Source organism: Pongo pygmaeus, chromosome 4 (assembly GCF_028885625.2).
Source record: "Pongo pygmaeus isolate AG05252 chromosome 4, NHGRI_mPonPyg2-v2.0_pri, whole genome shotgun sequence".
Taxonomy (NCBI): Eukaryota; Metazoa; Chordata; class Mammalia; order Primates; family Hominidae; genus Pongo; species Pongo pygmaeus.
Window position 1 is genome coordinate 150757358 of NC_072377.2, and position 20161 is coordinate 150777518.

General features: G+C 43.7%; 1 protein-coding gene across 3 annotated transcripts in view; it reads right to left on the reverse strand.

Moving 5' to 3' along the window:
• Positions 1–13439, reverse strand: part of LARS1 (leucyl-tRNA synthetase 1) — a 66775-nt gene extending 53336 nt beyond the window's left edge. The window contains exons 1-5 of one of the 3 annotated variants that reach the window (XM_054489510.1): positions 13182–13439; positions 8246–8364; positions 5159–5246; positions 4389–4469; positions 613–750 (exon numbers count right to left, since the gene is read on the reverse strand). In XM_054489510.1, coding sequence (XP_054345485.1) covers positions 613–750; positions 4389–4469; positions 5159–5246; positions 8246–8364; positions 13182–13187 — 432 coding nt within the window. In that variant the 5' untranslated portion in view covers positions 13188–13439. Of the gene's footprint in view, positions 1–612; positions 751–4388; positions 4470–5158; positions 5247–8245; positions 8365–8671; positions 8694–13181 lie in introns of those variants that run through there. The other 2 variants (XM_054489511.1, XM_063665248.1) reach the window with 2 other exon arrangements.
• Positions 13440–20161: the final 6722 nt, after the last annotated feature.

The following is a 20161-nucleotide window of genomic DNA, read 5'->3' on the forward strand; positions in this document are numbered from 1 at the left end:
AAACTGGTAAAATCCAAAAAGTCTGTAGTTTAGTAAACACTACTGTACTAATGTCAATTCCTTAATTTGAAAAATAGCATCATAGTTATATAAGATGTAACATCTATATACTATCTTGCAGTTCTTCTGTAAATCTAAAATTACTTCAAAAAAGAGGAAAAAAGAAATAGGGAAGTCAGAAAGATAATTTTTTTTTTTTTTTTTTTTTGAGACAGAGTCTCACTCTGTTGCCCAGGCTGGAGTGCAGTGGCGCGATCTGGGCTCACTGCAAGCTCCGCCTCCCGGGTTCACGCCATTCTCCTGCCTCAGCCTCCCAAGTAGCTGGGACTACAGGCACCCGCCACCACGCCTGGCTAATTTTTTGTAGAGATGGGGTTTCACCGTGTTCACCAGGATGGTCTCGATCTCCCGACCTCGTGATCTGCCTGCCTCGGCCTCCCAAAGTGCTGAGATTACAGGCTTGAGCCACCGTGCCCGGCCAGAAAGATAATTTTTTGCTTTGATACTTTAAACACATTTTATGTGTTGGGCACTGTGCTAGTACTGGGAATGCACATATAAATCAGAAAAATACAAAACTTCAACCAACATAAATATCAACCACTATCAAACCTTTTTTCCTTTAGCTTTATCCTTAATTCTTATATCTTCTGTTTTAACATTGGTTTCTTCCTCTTCATCTTCTTCATCTGGAAAATCAGGGGGGCAACCATACAGCTCTATTTCTCTTTTCAACTTATCAGCACATGCCTACAACGAATATTAGAGATAATGAAATTCAAAATCAAGGTAGACACAATTTCAGGTTTTTACTGTTTTTACTGCCAACTAAAATTGACTCTGAAATGTTTGCAATATATTGATACATATGCGGCTCCACTACAGAAAACTGAAATGGAGGCTGGGAGCAGTGGCTCACGTCTATAATCCCAGCACTTTGGGAGGCTGAGGCAGGCAGATCACTTGTCAGGAGTTCGAGACCAGCCTGGCCAACATGATGTCTCTACTAAATATAAAAATTAGCTGGGTGTGGTAGCACACGCCTGTAATCCCAGCTACTTGGCAGGTTGAGGTGACAGGATCACTTAAAACCAAGAGGCAGAGGGTGCAGTGAGCCAAGATCACATCACTGCACTCTAGCCTGGGCAACAAAGCAAGAATGAGCCCCATGTCTCAAAAAAATAAAATAAAATAAAATAAAGGTATAAATCATGTACCTCAAAATTCACTAATTTATAAAGTAGTATTTTACCTCATTTACTCAAAAGCATTTATTCAACACCCAGAATATTCAATATAGTATACTATATACCATATATATTAGATATATAAAGATATAGGAAACATAATATGTTATCATTTTGGATAACATTAATAACATTGTTTCTCAATTTAAAGATTACTGTCAGGAGGGGGGAGGGATAGCATTAGGAGATATACCTAATGTAAATGACGAGTTAATGGGTGCAGCACACCAATATGGCACATGTATACATATGTAACAAAGCTGCACATTGTGCACATGTACCCTAGAACTTAAAGTATAATAATAAAAAAAAATAAAAACAAAAATAAAATCCCACCAGCAAGAAAGATAGATAGATTACTGTCACATATACTCTATTAGTTATCATCACAAGCCTACCAAGTAGATAGGATAGGCTTTAAGTCAGAAAACAAACAGAGATGAAGCGATTTACCCAAGGTTATACAGCTAGCAAAGCTGCAGACTTAACCTTGGACTTTCCACTCTAGCTCTTATCAATTATACCACAATGAGCCCACTGTCAAAAACAAAGATGACACCAAGTAAACACTGTTAAAGTTAGGAGAAAAATAAGAAATACAGAAGTAAAAATTTTTTAAATGGAAAAAGCTCTTCTATCTAGAAGAATTTCAACCACTAATAGAATAATAAAAACAGGCAAGGATGATTAAAGGATGCTAAAACCACAGGTTATTGAGTAACAGGACATTCAGAGGCTCTCAAAGTGTTATCCTATAGATTACTTTTTAATTTCTTTTTTTTTTTTTGAGATGGAATTTTACTCTTGTTGCCCAGGCTGGAGTGCAATGGTGCAGTTTCGGCTCACTGCAACCTCTACCTCCCGGGTTCAAGCGATTCTCCTGACATAGCTCCAAAGTAGCTGGAATTACAGGCACCTGCCACCACGCCCAGCTAATTTTTGTATTTTTAGTAGAGATGGGGTTTCACCACGTTGGCCAGGCTGGTTTTGAACTCCTGACCTCATGTGATCCTCCCGCCTCGACCTCCCAAAGTGCTGGGATTACAGGCGTGAGCCACCGTGTCTGGCCTTACTTTTTAATTTTATAGGAGGAAGAGTCACCTTTAGAATGAGGAAACCTGGCAGGATTAACTTAATTTCACTAAAATGGGACAAATAACCATTTTATATGCTTTTGAGGTGATACAATGGGAAGTTAATACCTCAACAATGAAGTATTCTTGTCAAAATATTTAGCCCAACCCTAATAATGAAAAAACAATCGGAAAACTCATATCATGGGACATTCTACAAAATAACTAGCTTAGACTTCAAAAACATCAATATCACGAAAAACAACTAAAAGATAGTGAAAAGAATGGATAACTAGATGCAATGTGTGCTCCACAAAATAAAAAGTGAAAAACAGCAGGGCGTAGTGGCTCATGCTTGTAATCTCAGCACTTTGGGAAGCCAAGGCAGGCGGATCACTTGAGGTCAGGAGTTCGAGACCAACCTGCCCAACATGGTGAAACCCTGTTTCCACTAAAAATACAAAAAACATTAGCCAGGCATGGTAGCAGGCACCTGTAATCCCAGATATTCAGGAGGCTGAGGCAAGAGAATCACTTGAACCTGGCAAGCAGAGGTTGCAGCAAGCCAAGATCACACCACTGCACTCCAGACTGAGTAACAGAGCAAGACTCCGTCTCAAAAAAAAAAAAAAAAAAAGGGAAAAACAGATGGAAAGGCATTTTGAGTCTACAGAAATTTGACTACAGATTAGATGAAGACGATAATATAACATCAATGTTGAATTTCTTGGAGGGGTAACAGGATTCTGATAATGTAGAAGAATGCCCTTGTTCTCAGAATACATGCTGAAGTATTTAGCAATGACATGTCATGATATCTGCAACTTTCTTTCAAAAAGTTCACAGAAAAAGAGAGAGAAGGGCTAGGCGTGGTGGCTCATGCCTGTAATCCCAGCACTTTGGGAGGCCGAGGTGGGCGGATTACCTGAGGTCAGGAGTTTGAAACCAGCCTGGCCAACATGGTGAAACCCCATCTGTACTAAAAGTACAACACTGCAGTCCAGCCTGGGCAACAGAGCAAGACTCCAACTCAGGAAAAAAAAAAAAAAAAAAGAAGAAAAAGAAAGAGAAAAGCACGCATGCATGCATGTGTGCTAAGAGACAGAACTAAAACAAATATGGCAAACGTTAAGACTTTGTAACTACAGGTGAAGGGTGGAGGGTGTTTATTGTACTACCATTCTACCTTTTCTGTAGGACTGACATTCTTTAAAATAAAAGGTTGCAGAAGGCCCGGCATGGTGGCTCACGATTGTAATCCCAGCACTTTGGAAGGCCAAGGTGGGTGGATCAACTGAGGTCAGGAGTTCCAGACCAGCCTAGCCAACACGGTGAAACCTCGTCTCTACTAAAAATACAAAAATTAGCCAGGTGTGGTGGCAGGTGCCTATAATCCCAGCTACTCAGGAGGTTGAGGCAGGAGAATCGCTTGAACCCAGGAAAAGGAGATTGCAGTTAGCCAAGATCACACCATTGCACTGCAGCCTGGATGACAAAAGCAAAACTCTGTCTCAAAAAAAAAATAAAATAAAGTAAAATAAAATAAAATGTTGGAGAATAAAAAGAAATAGGATTTAAATTTCCTAATCCTATTATATAAAGGAATCCTTTCAACTCGAGTTTTCTTTCCTATTCTTCATTGAGAATTATTTCTAATACAAACTTATGACAAATGAAGATATTTGCAAAAATGATCAAAATACAATACAACTGTTTATTATTTTATGCCAGCATCTTACATATGTCGCAAGTGCACAATGGCTGTACATTTTTCTTTTTAGTAAAACAGATCGGTTATTACCTAAGTGTAATACGGACATAAACATACAAGGTAACCAAAAGACATTAAAATCACTTAGTAATCACTTAGACCATAATGGATGCCCTTTATTTAAGCATTTCTTCAAATGTTGTTTATTTTTAAATTAATTTTCACTATAATAAATTCAACTCATTTCATACTTTAATGCAGCAATACTTGAAAATCCCTATTTTAAGCTCTTGAATTGGGTATTACTATTTGCTCCAAACTAAAAAGAGTAGAAACCAATCCTATTAGCAATCTTACCTTAATAGGCATTCCAGTACAGTGCAGGCCAAAGGGAAACAGACAACATTTTCCTTTCAATCGCTGGTACCCTACAGCAAACTACAGAAATAAAATTAAATTTAAATTGCAAATTTAAATGCCAGACAAATACAAAATGCGAACTTTTCACACAAAAAAATTAGTTTTCTTCTTTACATCCTCCTTTGGAACGCCAGTTAGATTTTAGGCATTCAAAAACTCACTAACCTAGGAATTACTTTTGAATATGCATACATGCCCAGACCCTTGCACACATACACATATGGCACATGAAAATTAAATATAAAAATTAAATTACTTAAATGGGCCAGGCACGGTGGCTCACGCCTATAATCCCAGCACTTTCAGAGGCCGAGGCTGGTAGATCACAAGGTCAAGAGTTTGCGACCATCCTGGCCAATATGGTGAAATCCCGTGTCTACTAAAAATACAAAAATTAGCTGGGCATGGTGGTGTGTGCCTGTAGTCCCAGCTACTCGGGAGGCTGAGGCAGGAGAATCACTTGAACCCAGGAGGCAGAGGTTGCAGTGAGCCGAGATCACGCCACTGCACTCCAGCCTGGTGACAGAGCAAGACTCCATCTCAAAAATAAATAAATAAAAATAAATTACTTAAATATAAAAATTATGCTTTAAGGAATTTTAAGTTCTCTTAACAGGAAATAATAAATTCTATAGCTGCCATTTTCTTCAAAACAATATTCGTTAAAAACCTTCCTCCCCATTATAGCAAACATAGGGAAACATTACCTCACATTTGGATAAAGAAAACGTGTGTCCCAAATGAAGGCGTCCATTCATATATGGATATGGGAAGGTTACAAAATACTTGCCCTTGCTGCAAAACAATAGTATAAAAAAGAAAGTACAGAAGAATAAATGGTAAGTTCCTTTTATAATAAGGAAGTGGGGTGAAGGAAATGCTTGAAATAAATCACTTGTTTAAGTTTAGTTATTTAAAAAATATTTAAAAGTAAATTTATAAATCTAGAAATTTAAAACTCTCTAAAATTGAAAATTACTTTAGATTTACAAGAAATAAGACATTGATAGGTTGCTATTAAGAATTAAATAGCCTTGTAACGAATACTAGAGGTTTAATTTGAGCTAAAATACTTGAGTAAAGATAATATACTAGGTCAGGTGTGGTGGCTCACACCTGTAATCCCAACACTTTGGGAGGCCAAGGCTGGTGGACTGCTTGAGGCCAGGAGTTCGAGACCAGCCTGGGCAACATGGTGAAACCCTGTCTCTACTAAAAATACAAAAACTAGCCAGGCGTGATGGCGTGCGCTGATAATCTCAGCTACTCTAGTGGTTGAGGCATGAGAATCAAGAATCGCCTGATCATTGAACCCGAGAGGCAGAGGTTGCAATGAGCTGAGATCATGACACTGCACTCCAGCCTGGGCGAAAGTGAGACTCCATCTCAAAAAAAAAAAAAAATTCCTTAATAGCCTTATGAACCTAGGCTAATTTAATATTTTACTGAATAAATGAGATTTGTTTTCACTAGATACTAGATATATATATAAAGCAATTCAAAGTCCCTCAGGTAATATAAAACATCCTCAATATTACATATGTGGTAGATTCACTTTAAAAGCATCCTTTAAAGCTTATTATTTTTTTAATTTTTTAGTTGTTTTTGTGAAGACAGGTTCTCAATATAAGAACCACCATGAGCATGAGCTCATGAGCCACCATGCTTGGTCTGTATTCTTTTTTCTTATGAAGAATATCTAACATACATACTATGTTATGAAGCATAATAAAATGAACACTTGTAAACACACCATCTGACTTATGAACCCACTGAAACTACGTGTTTCCTCTGTACTGTCCCACAAGAGATAACCAACATTCTGAAATTTGCTTTTACCGTTCCCTTGTTTTTGAATAGTTTGCACACTTGCCAGCACCCTTAAACTATTTACCATTTAGTTTCGCTCACTTGTGAGTTTTATACAAAAAAAGGCATACTTCATATAGACTTCTGCAATTCGCCTTCTTCACTTGACATTATATTACTTTCTTCAGTGTTACTGCATACACCTATAGTTCTCTTTCACTAAACAAAGCAGCTTTTTCAGTTCACTTTTAATTATTTTAAATTACCTTAAAGTTAACCAAACCTCTAGAAGCAAATAGAAGCTTCAAATTATAGCTTCAAGTATAACACCAGAGACTGTATTACAGCAATTTCTTTTTCTCTTAAAAAAAAAAAAAAAAAATAGGCTGGGGCCTGGTGGCTCACACCTCTAATCCCAGCACTTTGGGAGGCGGAGGTGGGCGGATCACCTGAGGTTGGGATTTCAAGACCAGTCTAACGTGGAGAAAACCCATCTCTAGTAAAAATACAAAATTAGCCAGGCGTGGTGGCGCATGCCTGTAATCCCAGCTACAGGGGAGGCTGAGGCAGGAGAATCGTCTGAACCCGGGAGTCAGAGGTTGTGGTGAGCCGAGATCACGCCATTGCACTCCAGCCTGGGCAACAACAGCAAAACTCTGTCTCAAAAATATATATATATAACCATTAGAATATAGCTTAACAAGCAAGGAAAAAAGACTTTTGAATCAGAAAGTCCTAAAAACAAGCTCAGGCCCAGTCAATTCTCAGTGATGTAACCTTGAACTGGTTACTTAGCCTCTCTGTGCCTCAGTTTCCTCAGCTGTAAAAGAGAAACTTTAAAAGCTGTTAACCTTAAAGGACATCGAGAAGATTAAGGCCAGGCATGGTGGCTCAAACCTGTAATCCCAACACTTTGGGAGGCAAAAGTGGGAGGATTACTTGAGCCCAGGAGTTCAAGACTAGCCTGGGCAAGACAGCGAAACTTCATTTCTACAAAAGAAATTTTTTAAATGCTGGGCGCAGTGGCCCATGCCTATAATCCCGGCACTTTGGGAGGCAGGGGTGGGCAGATCACTTGAGCCCAGGAGTTGGGACCAGCCTCAGCAACATAACAAGACCCCATTTCTACTAAAAATAGAAAAATTAGCTGGGTGTGGTGGCGTGCGCCTATAGTCCCAACTACTCAGGAGGCTGAGGTGAGAGGATCACCTGAGCCCAGGAGACAGAGATTGCAGTGAGCTGAGATCACACAACTGCACTCCAGCCTGGGTGACAGAGGCTCGCTCCATCTGACACCACAGACTCTGTCTCCAAATTAAAAAAAAAAGATTATGGCCAGGCACAGTGGCTCATGCGTGTAATCCCAGCACCTTGGGAGTCCGAGGCAGGCGGATCATTTGAGTTTGAGACCAGACTGGCCAACATGGCAAAACCCCGTCTCTATTAAAAATAAAAATTAAAAATTAGCCGGGCGTGGTGGCATGCATCTGTAATCCCAGCTACTGGGGAGGCTGAGGCAGAAGAATCATTGAACCTGGGAGGCAGAGGTTGCAGTGAGCTGAGATCGTGCCACTATACTCCAGCCTAGGCAAGACAGCAAGACTCCACCTCAAAAAAAAAAAAAAAAAAAAAGGCCGGGCGCGGTGGCTCACGCCTGTAATCCCAGCACTTTGGGAGGCCAAGGCAGGCAGATCATAAGGTCAGGAGATCGAGACCACAGTGAAACCCCATCTCTACTAAAAATACAAAAAAATTAGCCAGGCGTGGTGGCGGCCGCCTACAGTCCCAGCTACTCGGGAGGCTGAAGCAGGAGAACAGCGTGAACCCGGGAGGCGGAGCTTGCAGTGCGCTGAGATTGCGCCACTGCACTCCAGCCTGGGCAACAGAGCAAGACTCCATCTCAAAAAAAAAAAAAAAAAAAAAAAAAAATATATATATATATATATAGAAATACAATGTGCAGAACTTCACAAACTATTACTCACCTGGTCTGTTTCTCTAAACTAGATGCATTGACCTCAAACACTCTCTCAGTATCCCATTTCTGTTGGATTTCTTTCTCAATCTTCTTCAAAAAGTCCACTTTGGCTGTTCCTTTTCTTTCCTATTGGACACAAAGAGAATAATCCACTCTGTATTTCAGCACGCTTGCTTTAAAAAAGAACTGGGTTCACAGAACTGAGCTGCTCACTGATAAAGACTGATTTTTCCATAGTTATCTTGAAATTTAAATGAACATTAAAAATTTGGGTTATCAGCCAGGCGCGGTGGCTCATGCAGGTAATCCCAGCACTTTGGGAGGCCGAGGCGGGTGGATTGCTTGAGGTCAGGAGTTCGAGATCAGCCTGGCCAACAGGGCGAAACCCGTCTCTACTAAAACACAAAAATTAGCTGGGCATGGTGGCGGGTACCTGTAATCTCAGCAACTCGGGAGGCTGAGGCAGGAGAATCGCTTGAACCAGGGAGGCGGAGGCTGCAGTGAGCCAAGATCACACCACTACACTCCAGCTTGGGTGACACAGCAAGACTCCGTCGGAAAAAAAAAATTAGGATTATCGTGACCTGTGTACCTCAAACCTCAAAGAAATGGTTGAACAATTACTGAAATATGTAAAAGGCTTTGATATGCTTTTTTAAAATTATATACTACAGTGTAACATTGTCATCAAATGTTTCTATTTAATTAAAATACATGAATATCAAAGATACTGATAGAGAACTTCCCTCCAAAATTGTTAAAGAACGGTTCATATGAAATTAAAATAAAACAGGCTGGACACGGTGGCTCACGCCTGTAATCCCAGCACTTTGGGAGGCCGAGGCAAGAGGATCACCTGAGGTCAGGACGTTAGAGACAAGCCTGGCCAACATGGTGAAACCCCATCTCTACTAAAAATACAAAAATTAGCTAGGCAAGGTGGCACGCATCTGTAATCCCAGCTACTTGGGAGGCTGAGGCAGAGAATTGCTTGAACCCGGGAGGTAGAAGTTGCAGTGAGCCAAGATCGCACCATTGCACTCCAGCCTGGGCAACAAGAGTGAAACTCCGTTCCCCCCAAAAAAAAAAAAAAAAAAAAAAAAACCTGGACTCTTTTCAAATTTCCATAAAACAGTGACTGCATAAGGTATTTTCTTTTCTAAGAAATAATAAGCCTGCATATTTGTTCATCCCTTTCCATTCCTGCTACTAACCACCTTCATTTAGACTATCAGCGCCACTGCCCCCTCTCACTTCAAAACCTCTTCTTAATAAGTAACTTGGCTGGAGGTAGTGCCTCATGTCTATAATCCCAACACTTTGGGAGGCTGAGGAGGGAGGATTATTTCAGGCCAGGAGTTTGAGACCAGCCTAGGCAACATAGAAAGACCTCCTCTTTAAAAGAAAAACAATTTTTTGGGCCAGGTATGGTGGCTCATGCCTGTAATTCCAGCACTTTGAGGGGCCGAGGCAGGTGGATCACCTGAGGCTACGAGTTCGAGACCAGCCTGGCCAATATGGCAAAACCCCATCTCTACTAAAAATACAAAAATTAGCTGGATGTGGTGGCATGCGCCTATAATCTCAGCTACTCAGGAAGCAAAGACAGGAGAATTTCTTGAACCCAAGAGGCGGTGGTTGCAGTGAGCCAAGATGGAGCCACTGCACTCCAGCCTAGGCAACACAGCAAGACCAATCTCAGCTCACTGAAACCTCCATCTCTGGGGTTCAAGCAATTCTCCTGCCTCAGCCTCCCGAGTAGCTGGGATTACAGGTGCATGCCACCATACCTGGCTAATTTTTATATTTTTAGTAGAGACAAGGTTTCACCATGTTGGCCAGGCTGGCCTCAAACTCCTGACCTCAGGTGGTCCACCCATCTCAGCCTCCCAAAGTGCTGTGATTACAGGCATGAGCCACCCCGCCCAGTCTGTAAAATATAATTTCTAATATTTTTACAGAGGAAAGGACCCACCCACAAAGGCAAAAGTATGTAGGGCCTCATGAAGCCTAGTCATATCTCTACCCTACGGTCATGGGTAATATGAAATTTCACTGTATTTATGTGTGTGTGTCTGTGTGTGAGAGAGAGGGTCTCCCTCTGCCACCCAGGCTGGAGCATAATGGTGCAAGCACCACCTCACTGCAGCCTTGACCTACTGGGCTCAATCAATCTTCCCATCTCAGCCACCTGAATAGCTGGGACTACAGGCATATGCACCACCATATCCAGATAGTTTTTGTATTTTTTTGTAGAGACAGGGTTTCACCATGTTGCCTCGGCTGGTCTTGAACTCCTAGACTCAAGCAATCCACCAGCCTTGGCTTCCCAAAGTGGTGAGATTACAGGCTTGAGCCATCACACTCGGCCAACTTCCACTTTATTACTAAATTCCTCCTTAACCAACTTGAGTTGACTTCTGTTAAATGCAACCAATGATCTTAAGACATTTATGCAGTTGGGCTGTAAATTCTCAACAGGCAGGAACTTTTACATCGTTTATAGTCACCTTAGCACCAAGTACAATGCCATAGACACAGAAGTTATGTAACAAATATCTTTTACCTAAAAATTACCATGGGCAGGACATGGGAACACTGAGGCCAGAGGATCACTTGAACCCAGGAGGTCAAGGCTGGCTGCAGTGAGCTATGATTGCACTATTGCACTACAGCCTGGTTGATAGAGCGAGTCCCTGTCTCAAAAAATAAAAAATATGGCCAGGTGCATTGGCTCACACCTGTAATCCCAGCACTCTGGGAGGCCAAGGTGGGCAGATCATTCAAGACCAGTCTGGCCAACATGGTGAAACCACAACTACACCAAAAAATACAAAAATTAGCTGGGTCTGGTGGCACACACCTGTAGTCCCAGCTACTCAGGAAGCTGAAGTGGGAGAATCACTTGAACGTGGGAGGCAGAGGGCTGCAGTGAACCAAGATCACACCACTACACTCCAGCCTGGGGAAGAGTGAGACTCCATCTCAAAAAAAAAAAACCAATAAAAATAAAAAATATGACCATGTCACCCATTGTAAAGAAGAATATGAAAGCAAGTCTTTTACAAGTTACTTAGAACTATGTGTTTCTTTTCATTGTACTGAGTATGCCAAATGCAAGAAAGCTCTTATTTGAGTTTTCTGTTTCTCAGAAAAACTTGTTTCTCAAAACCTCAAAGATCAAGTATAATAAAATCTGATATTGGCCCAAACAACAACTTGTTGTATAACCTTGAGCAAGTCATTTGATCAGTCTGAGACTCAACTTCCTCACCGGTAACAAAAGGCTATATAACTAAATCAGAGTTCCTAAACTTTGGCACTACTTACACTTTGGGCCAAATAATTCTTTGTTTTCAGGGGTTGTCCTGTGCACTGCAGGATGTTTAGAAGCATCCCTGGCTTCTACCCAGGATCCTTGCTTTTCACTTACACTGTTGCCCCTGCCTGGAAATCTCTTTCTTCCTATAGTTGCATAGGTTGCTCTTACCTCGTTTTTGCCACCTTTTTAGCAAAGCATTGCTTGATCATCCTTTTAAAAACTGCAACAGGCCAGGCGCCATGGCTCACGCCTGTAATCCCAGCACTTTGGGAGGCCGAGGCGGGCAGATCACGAGGTCAGGAGATTGAGCCCATCCTGGCCAATGTGGTGAAACCCTGTCTCTACTAAAATACAAAAAAATTAGCTGGGCGTGGTGGCGCGCGCCTGTAGTCCCAGCTACTCGGAAAGTTGAGGCAGGAGAACCGCTTGACCCTGGGAGGAGGAGGTTGCAGTGAGCCGAGATCGCGCCACTGCACTCCAGCCTGGCGACAGGGCAAGACTCCGTCTCAAGAAAAAAACAAACAAACAAACAAAAAACAAAAAACAAAAAAAAATAAAACCAGGCGGGATGGCGCATGCCTGTAGTCCCAGCACTTTCGGAGGCTGAGGCAGAAGGATCGCTTGAGCCCAGGAGTTCGAAACCCTGTCTCTACTAAAAATACAAAAAATTAGCAGGGTGTAATGGAGCACGCTTGTAGTACCAGCTGTGGGGAGGCTGAGGTGTGAGGATCGCTTGATCCCTAAGGTCCAGGCTGCAGTGAGCCATGATCACGCCACTGCATTCCAGTCTGGGCCACAGAGTGAGAACATCTCTCAAATTTAAAAAAATTTAAAAAAAATGCAACTGTACTACCCCACCGTACACTCCCTAGCACCCCTTCCTGCTCTATTTCTTCCCCACAGCATTTATCAGCACCTGACACAATATATTACAACGTATTTTACCCACACACATAAACACTATGAAAAGAGAGATTTTTGTCTGTTTTACGGAGAGGCGCTCAATTTTTTTTTTTGCTGTAAGTAGGAATCAACTTACATACTACTCTCTCCACCTCGGTTTTGTTTATTTATTCATTTATTTTATTTTTAAGACGGAGTCTCACTCTGTCGCCCAGGCTGGAGTGCAGTGGCGCGATCTCGGCTCACTGCAGCCTCCCTCTCCTGGGTTCAAGCAATTCTCCTGCCTCGGCCTCCCAAGTAGCTGGGTTAACAGGTGCGCACCACTACGCCCGGCTAATTTTTGTATTTTTGGTAGAAACGGGGTCTCACCATGTTGGCCAGGGCGGTCTCGAACTCCTGACCTCAAATGATCCACCCGCCTCGGCTTCCCAAAGTGCTGGGATTACAGCCGTGGGCCACCGTGCCCGGCACTCCACCTCGATTTTAGAAACTCCAGAGAAATAACAAATATGATATCCAAGTACTCCGTAAAGTTAACAGACATCAGTTCCTGGTTCATCAACTAGCAAGAAAAAGCAAAGTCTCTACTAAAGGCACGCCTTAAGCGTGGCTCTCTTTTAGAAATAGGACTTTCCCTTCAGGACAGCACATGGAGAGCCCCTAGAGACTGGCCAGTCCGGCTCCAGGGCCCCTGCGGACTCTTCCCGCTCAAACTCACCGCCATTGCACCGCCCAGCCGACTGTGCAAATCCACGAGAACGACCCTGGCGACCTCCACAAAGGAGTGGTTACAACCTTTCCCCTCCCTCTCGGAGATGCCAGGCCTCCCACGAAACTAAAGCACACGCTTCACACCTGCTGAGGCAATCATCCGGCTCCTTACTAACTACAGCCAAGGCATCTCACAGCCCGCCGGGAATTGTAGTTCCCAGACCACCCGAGCAGACACCCAGTAGGCGCTGACTGACTACAATTCCCAGAGAAAAACGGGTTATCGGAAGTCTACCCGATAGGCCCACTCAGAGTGGAACCGGCAGTGACGTCACTGGCATGTTGAACTACAAAGTCCATGATGCAGTGCGGGATCGCAGACTGCAGCGAGTGCGCCCTAGTTAGGTTGGAGTCACTTGGCCATCAACATTTTCACCCGGTAGAGCTGGTTGCCTGTCGGGATGCCAGGATACGCAGTTAATTACTATTCGGTGACTGAGGCGCTACTTATGGCTTGCCACTATGCACAGATATTTATTACTGTCAGTGGCATTCAACAGCCCAGCATTTAGACACTGTATAACCGCGTATTAACAATCTCCTTTTCTTTTTTTTTGAGACGCAGTATCGCTCTGTCGCCCAGGCTGGAGTGCAGTGGCGCGATCTTGGCTCAGTGCAACTTCTGCCTGCCGGATTCAAACAATTCTCCTGCCTCAGGCTCCCGAGGAGCTGGGACTACGGGCGCGCGCCACCACACCGACTAATTTTTTGTATTTTTGGTAGAGACTGGGTTTCACCGTGTTAGCCAGGATGATCTCGATTTCCTGACCTCGTGATCTGCCTCCCTCCGCCTCCCAAAGTGCTAGTATTACAGGCGTGAGCTACCGTACCTAGCCAACAATCTCTCCCTTTTTTTTTTTTTTTTTTTTTTTTTGAGAGGGAGTTTCGTTCTGTCTCCAGGCTGGAGTGCAGTGGCGCGATCTCGGCTCACTGCAACCTCCGCCTCCCGGGTTCAAGCGATTCTCCTTCCCCAGCAGCCTCCTTAGTAGCTGGGACTACAGGCGCGCGCCACCGCACCCAGCTAATTTTTGTATTTTCAGTAGAAACGGGTTTCACCATGTTGGCCAGGATGGTCTCGATCTCCTGAACTCGTGATCCGCCCGCCCCAGCCTCCCAAAGTGATGGGATTACAGGCGTGAGCCACCGTGCCCGGCCAACAATCTCCATTTTTAAGGGAGAGACTGAAAGCCTACCTGGTCCCATTGCCTGACTCAGACTATTTAGACTGCTACCAAACAGGGCCAGGCGCGGTGGCCATAATCCCATTATTTTGGGATGCCGAGGTGGGTGGATGACTTGAGGTCAGGAGTTTGAGACCAGCCTGCCACCATGGTGAAACCTCGTCTCTACTAGAAATACAAAAATTAGCTGGGTATGGTGGCGCACACCTGTAGTCCCAGCTACTCGGGAGGCTGAGGCAGGAGAATTGCTTGAATCCAGGAGGCAGAGGGTGCGCTGAGTCGAGATCGCATCACTGCACTCCATCCTGGGCAGCAGAGCAAGACTTCATCTCAAGAAAAAAAAAAAGACTGGCCGGGTACAGTGTCTCACACCTGTAATCCCAGCACTTTGGGAGGCCGAGGCAGGTGGATCACGAGGTCAAAGGTTCGAGACCAGGCTGGCCAAGATGGTGAAACCCCATCTCTACTAAAAATACAAAAATTAGCCGGGCGTGGTGTCACGCGCCTGTAATACCAGCTGCTGGGAAGCTGAGACAGGAGAATCACTTGAACCCGGGAGGTGGAAGTTGCAGTAAGCCAAGATGGCAGCACTGCCCTCCAGCCTGGGCGACAGAGCAAGACTCCGTCTCAAAACAAAACAAAAAAAAGACTATGCTACCATACAGAGATATATGATGTCTGATACAGTAGCCACTAGCCACATGTGGCAATTTAAATTCAAATTAATTAAAAATAAATAAAATTTAAAATTCATTTCTTGCTGGGCACTGTGGCTCATTCCTGTAATCCCAGAATTTTGGGAGTCTGAGGCAGGAGAATCACTCGAACCCAGGAGGCGGAGGTCGCAGTGAGCTGAGATCACGCAACTACACTCCAGCCTGGGAGACAGAGTGAGACTCCATCTCAAAAAACAACAACAACAACAACAAAAAAACACACAAATGGCCGGGTGCCATGACTCATGCCTATAATCCTAGCACTTTGGGAGGCCTAGGTGGACGGATTGCCTAAGCTCAGGAGTTCGAGACCAGCCTGGGCAACATGGTGAAATCCTACCTCTACTGGAAATACAAAAAAAAAAAAAAAAATTAGCGGGGCGTAGCAGCATGTGCCTGTAGTCTCAGCTACTCAGGAGGCTGAGGCAGGAGAATTGCTTGAACCCGGAAGGCAGAGGTTTCAGTGAGCTGAGATCACACCACTGTACTCTAGCCTGGGTGACAGAGTGAGACTCCAGCTCCAAAAAAAAAAAAAAAAAAAAACCACAAATTAGTTACTCACATGTGATAATTTCTTAATCCAGTAAACATTAAGTTAAGCATCTACAATGCACTTTAAGGGATTGGGGACCCTTTAAGGGGGTGGGGAACGCAGCCCAGATGCCTGTCTACCTAAGGGTTTAAGGGAAGGGAATACACACACACACAAACACATACACACCGAACTTTTTTTTTTTTTTTCAACAACTAATTTTGAAATACCAATTTAACGATGTCCTAAAACAATACTTGGCATATGATGTGGGGTCAATACAAATTTGTTGGATGAAAGGAAAAAGTTAAGAAGGAACCTTAGGCTACCAGTGGCTCTCCTGCCTCTAGGCTGTCTCCCTCACTTTCCATACCCTCTTCCTTTAGCCACCAACCATTTAGACATCACTTTCTGACAGCCCAAGTCTGAGTTAAATGCTCCCCCCTAGATGTTCCCCAAAGCACCCCTTGCCTTGGAAATTTCATCTCATGAATTGCCTGTTTATTTATCACTAGACTAAAATCTGCATAACAGCAGAGACTCTGCCTAGCACGATGTCAGGCCCATAGCAAGTGCCTTATAAATATTAATTAAATGAATGAAAGAATCCTCATCCTCCACAACTCTTATAACTATAGCTATAATTTCTTGTCCCAATTCTGCCCTAACCAGTGCTATTTTCATCTCTTTGATTCATCACCTTCCAATCCACATTGGTAATTGAAAGTATTCATACAACAAATATTTACTGAGTACCTCCCATAAACCTGACGTAGAGCTAGGATGGAGTCAAGAACAAGGCAGACCATGGTCCCTTCCTTCATGGAGCTTACAGTCTAAAGGGCATGAGACATTAAATTAGAAAATAAACAAGTAAGTATTTTATTAGAAATTGTGAAAAACCTGCCTTCATGTCTCCAAATTCAACTTTTGTAATTTTCCCATTTAAGTGACTGAGCCCGGTCATGGTGTTGCACACCTGTAATCCCAGCAGTTTGGGAGGCTGAGGTGGGTGGATCACTTTAGCCCAGGAGTTCAAGACCAGCCTGGGCAACATGGCGAGACCCTGTCTCTACAAAAATTAAAATTAAAAAATTAGCTGGCTGGGCACGGTGGCTCACGCCTGTAATCCCAGCACTTTGGGAGGCCGAGGCAGGCAGATCACGAGGTCAGGAGTTCAAGATCAGCCTGGCCAACATGGTGAAACCACACCTCTACTAAAAACTACAAAAATTAACTGGGCATGGTGGTGCGCACCTGTAGTCCCAGCTACTCAGGAGGCTGAAGCTGAAGAATTGCTTGAACCCGGGAGGTGGAGGTTGCAGTGAGCCACGATCGCATCACCGTACTACAGCCCAGGTGACAGGGCGAGAGACTCCGTCTCAAAAAAAAAAAAGTAGCTGAGCATGGTGGTGCATGCCTGTGGTCCCAGCTTCTTGAGAGGCTGAGGCGGGAGGCTGAGGCAGGAGGATCACTTGAGCCAAGCAGGTTGATGCTTCAGTGAGTCATGTTCAAACCATTGCAGTCCAGCTTGGGTGATAGAGCAAGAGTCTGTCTCAAAAAACAAAACAAAGACACATACACACAAACAAAAAAATAAGTGACTAAGATTCCTCTTTTAAGGATCATTTGAATTCCATTCATTCAGCAAATGTATTTAGCTTCTACTGTGTACAAGGCACTATTCTAAATGCTGGAGACACAACATTTGAAAAAGACAGGCATAGGCTGGGTGTGGTGGCTCACACCTGTGATCCCAGCACTTTGGGAGGCCGAGGCGGGCAGATCATGAGGTCAGGAGATTGAGACCATCCTGGCTAACACAGTGAACCCCAGTCTCTACTAAAAATACAAAAAATTAGCCAGGCGAGGTGGCAGGCGCCTGTAGTCCCAGCTACTCGGGAGGCTGAGGCAGGAGAATGGCCAGAACCTAGGAGGCGGAGCTTGCAGTGAGCCGAGATCGCGCCACTACACTCCAGCCTGGCGACAGAGCGAGACTCCGTCTCAAAAAAAAAAAAGAAAAGAAAAAAAAAGAAAAAGAAAAAGACAGGCACAGCTGCGCACTGTGGCATACGCCTGTAATCCCAGCACTTTGAGAGTCTGAGGCAGGTGGGTCGCCTGAGGTCAGGAGTTTGAGACCAGCCTGACCAATATGATGAAACCATAGTCTCTGCTAAAAACACAAAAAAATTAGTCGGGCGTAGTGGCGGGCGCCTGTAGTCCCAGCTACTCGGAAGGCTGAGGCAGGAGAATGACGTTAACCCGGGAGGCGGAGCTTGCAGTGAGCTGAGATCGCGCCACTGCACTCCAGCCTGGGCGACAGAGCAAGACTCCGTCTCAAAAAAAAAAAAAAAAAAAAAAAAAATACACAAATTAGCCGGGCGTGGTGACACACGCCTGTAGTCCTAGCTACTCAGGAGGCTGAGACAGGAGAATCGCTTGAACTCAGGAGGCGGAGGTTGCAGTGAGCTGAGATCGCAACATTGCACTCCAGTAGGGGCAACAGAGTGAGACAAAAAAAGAAAAAGAAAAAGAAAAAGACAGGCACTGCCACATCTTTCAGAGAGCTTCCAGTCTAGTGGAAGGGACGGACATTAAACCAGTGACAGCAATGGGAGGCCATCTAAGGATTTTAAGCAAGGAAGGGACATGGTCCTATTTGAATTTTTTTTTTTTTTTTTTTTTTTGAGACGGAGTCTCACTCTTGTCACTCAGGCTGTAGTGCAGTGGTGCAATCTCGGCTCACTGCAACTTCCACCTCCCAGGTTTAAGCAATTCTCCTGCTTCAGCCTCCCGAGCAGCTAGGATTACAGGTGCCTGCTACCACGCCTGGCTAATTTTTGTATTTTTAGTAGAGACAGGGTTTCACCATGTTGGCCAGGCTAGTCTCTAACTCCTGACCTCAAATGATCCACCAGCCTCAGCCTCCCAAAGTGCTGAGATTATAGGTGTGAGCCACCGCGCCCGGCCCCTATTTGTATTTTATAAAAATCATTCTGAGGAAGAATTGGAAAGGAGCAAAAGTGGAAACAGAAGGGTATTGCAATTGTCCTGGTGAAAGGTGATGGGGTCTTGGACTATGGTGGTGACAGTAAAGATAGAGAAATGTAGACAGATTCAAGAGATACTTAGAAAATAAATGTGTTACAGCTTAGTAATATGGCTTTTTAATTGGGAATTGTCAATTATTTGCTAGCCTATGTAAAATACCCTCTAGACAAAAGAATTTAGAAAGGTGTCATAGTGGATAAGAACTTAGGCTGTGATTCAGACAGAGATCATTTACTAGCCGGGTGACCTCAGGCAATTCAGCTAACCACTCTGTGAAATAGAGATAATAATGTGTAACTCATAGGATTGCTATGAGGATTAAAGAAATAATATGTGTATAAACTCTGTTTATGTATGTGTGTATGTCTGGCATATAGTAAGCATTTTAAAATATCAGCTATTTTTAATATTGGTCTATAAACATTAGTCTGATTAAAATGGAAAAAGCTTACCTGTGCCCCGTAATAATCTCTTCCCTGGCTTAACTGAGCTAGTCACAATGTAATTGTGTGTTATACCTTTTACAACTTTCAAAACATATTGCATTCATTCTTCAAAACGTCACAACAAAACTCAATTCCTCCCTGATTTATTTATTTTTAACTTTTTTTTTTTCAAGACGGGGTCTCGCTCTATCACCCAGGCTGGAGTGCAGTAGTGCAATCTCGGCTCACTGCAGCCTCCGCCTCCCGAATTTAAGCAATTATCCCACCTCAGTCTCCTGAGTAGCTGGGATTACAGGGGCATGCCATTATGCCTGGCCAATTTTTGCATTTTTAGTAGAGACAGGGTTTCACCATATTGGTCAGGCTGCTCTTGAACTACTAACCTCAGGTGATCCACCTGCCTTGGCCTTCCAAAGTGCTGGGATTATAGGCATGAGCCACCATGCCCAGCCTCCCCCTGATTGATTGATTGATTGATTTTCTTTTTTTGATACGGAGTTTCATTCTTGTTGCCCAGGCTGGAGTGCAATTGCACAATCTCAGCTCACCGCAACCTCCGCCTCCCTGGTTCAAGCGATTCTCCTGCCTCAGCCTCCCTAGTAGCTGGGATTGTAGGCATGCGCCACCACACCCAGCTAATTCTGTATTTTTGTAGAGACGGGGTTTCTCCAGGTTGGTCAGGCTGGTCTTGAACTCCCGACTTCAGGTGATCCACCGGCCTCGGCCTCCCAAAGTGGTGGGATTACAGCGTGAGCCACCTCGCCCGGCCCCCTGATTTATTTTTAAACGCATCCCACTGGTCACTCTGCTCAATTTGGTAATTTGTCAGCATTTCTAAATTTAGATCCCTAAGGCTGTAATTAGTTTTAGCTTGTCTGTGAGTACTTTTGTATTTGTTTTTCGTGCATATTTACCTAGCTTCCCTACCTTCAGTTGACAAGGTTCTTTCTCTGAGGAAAAAATTGTGGGAACTTCTTTATATGCTTCTGCTCCTAAGGCGT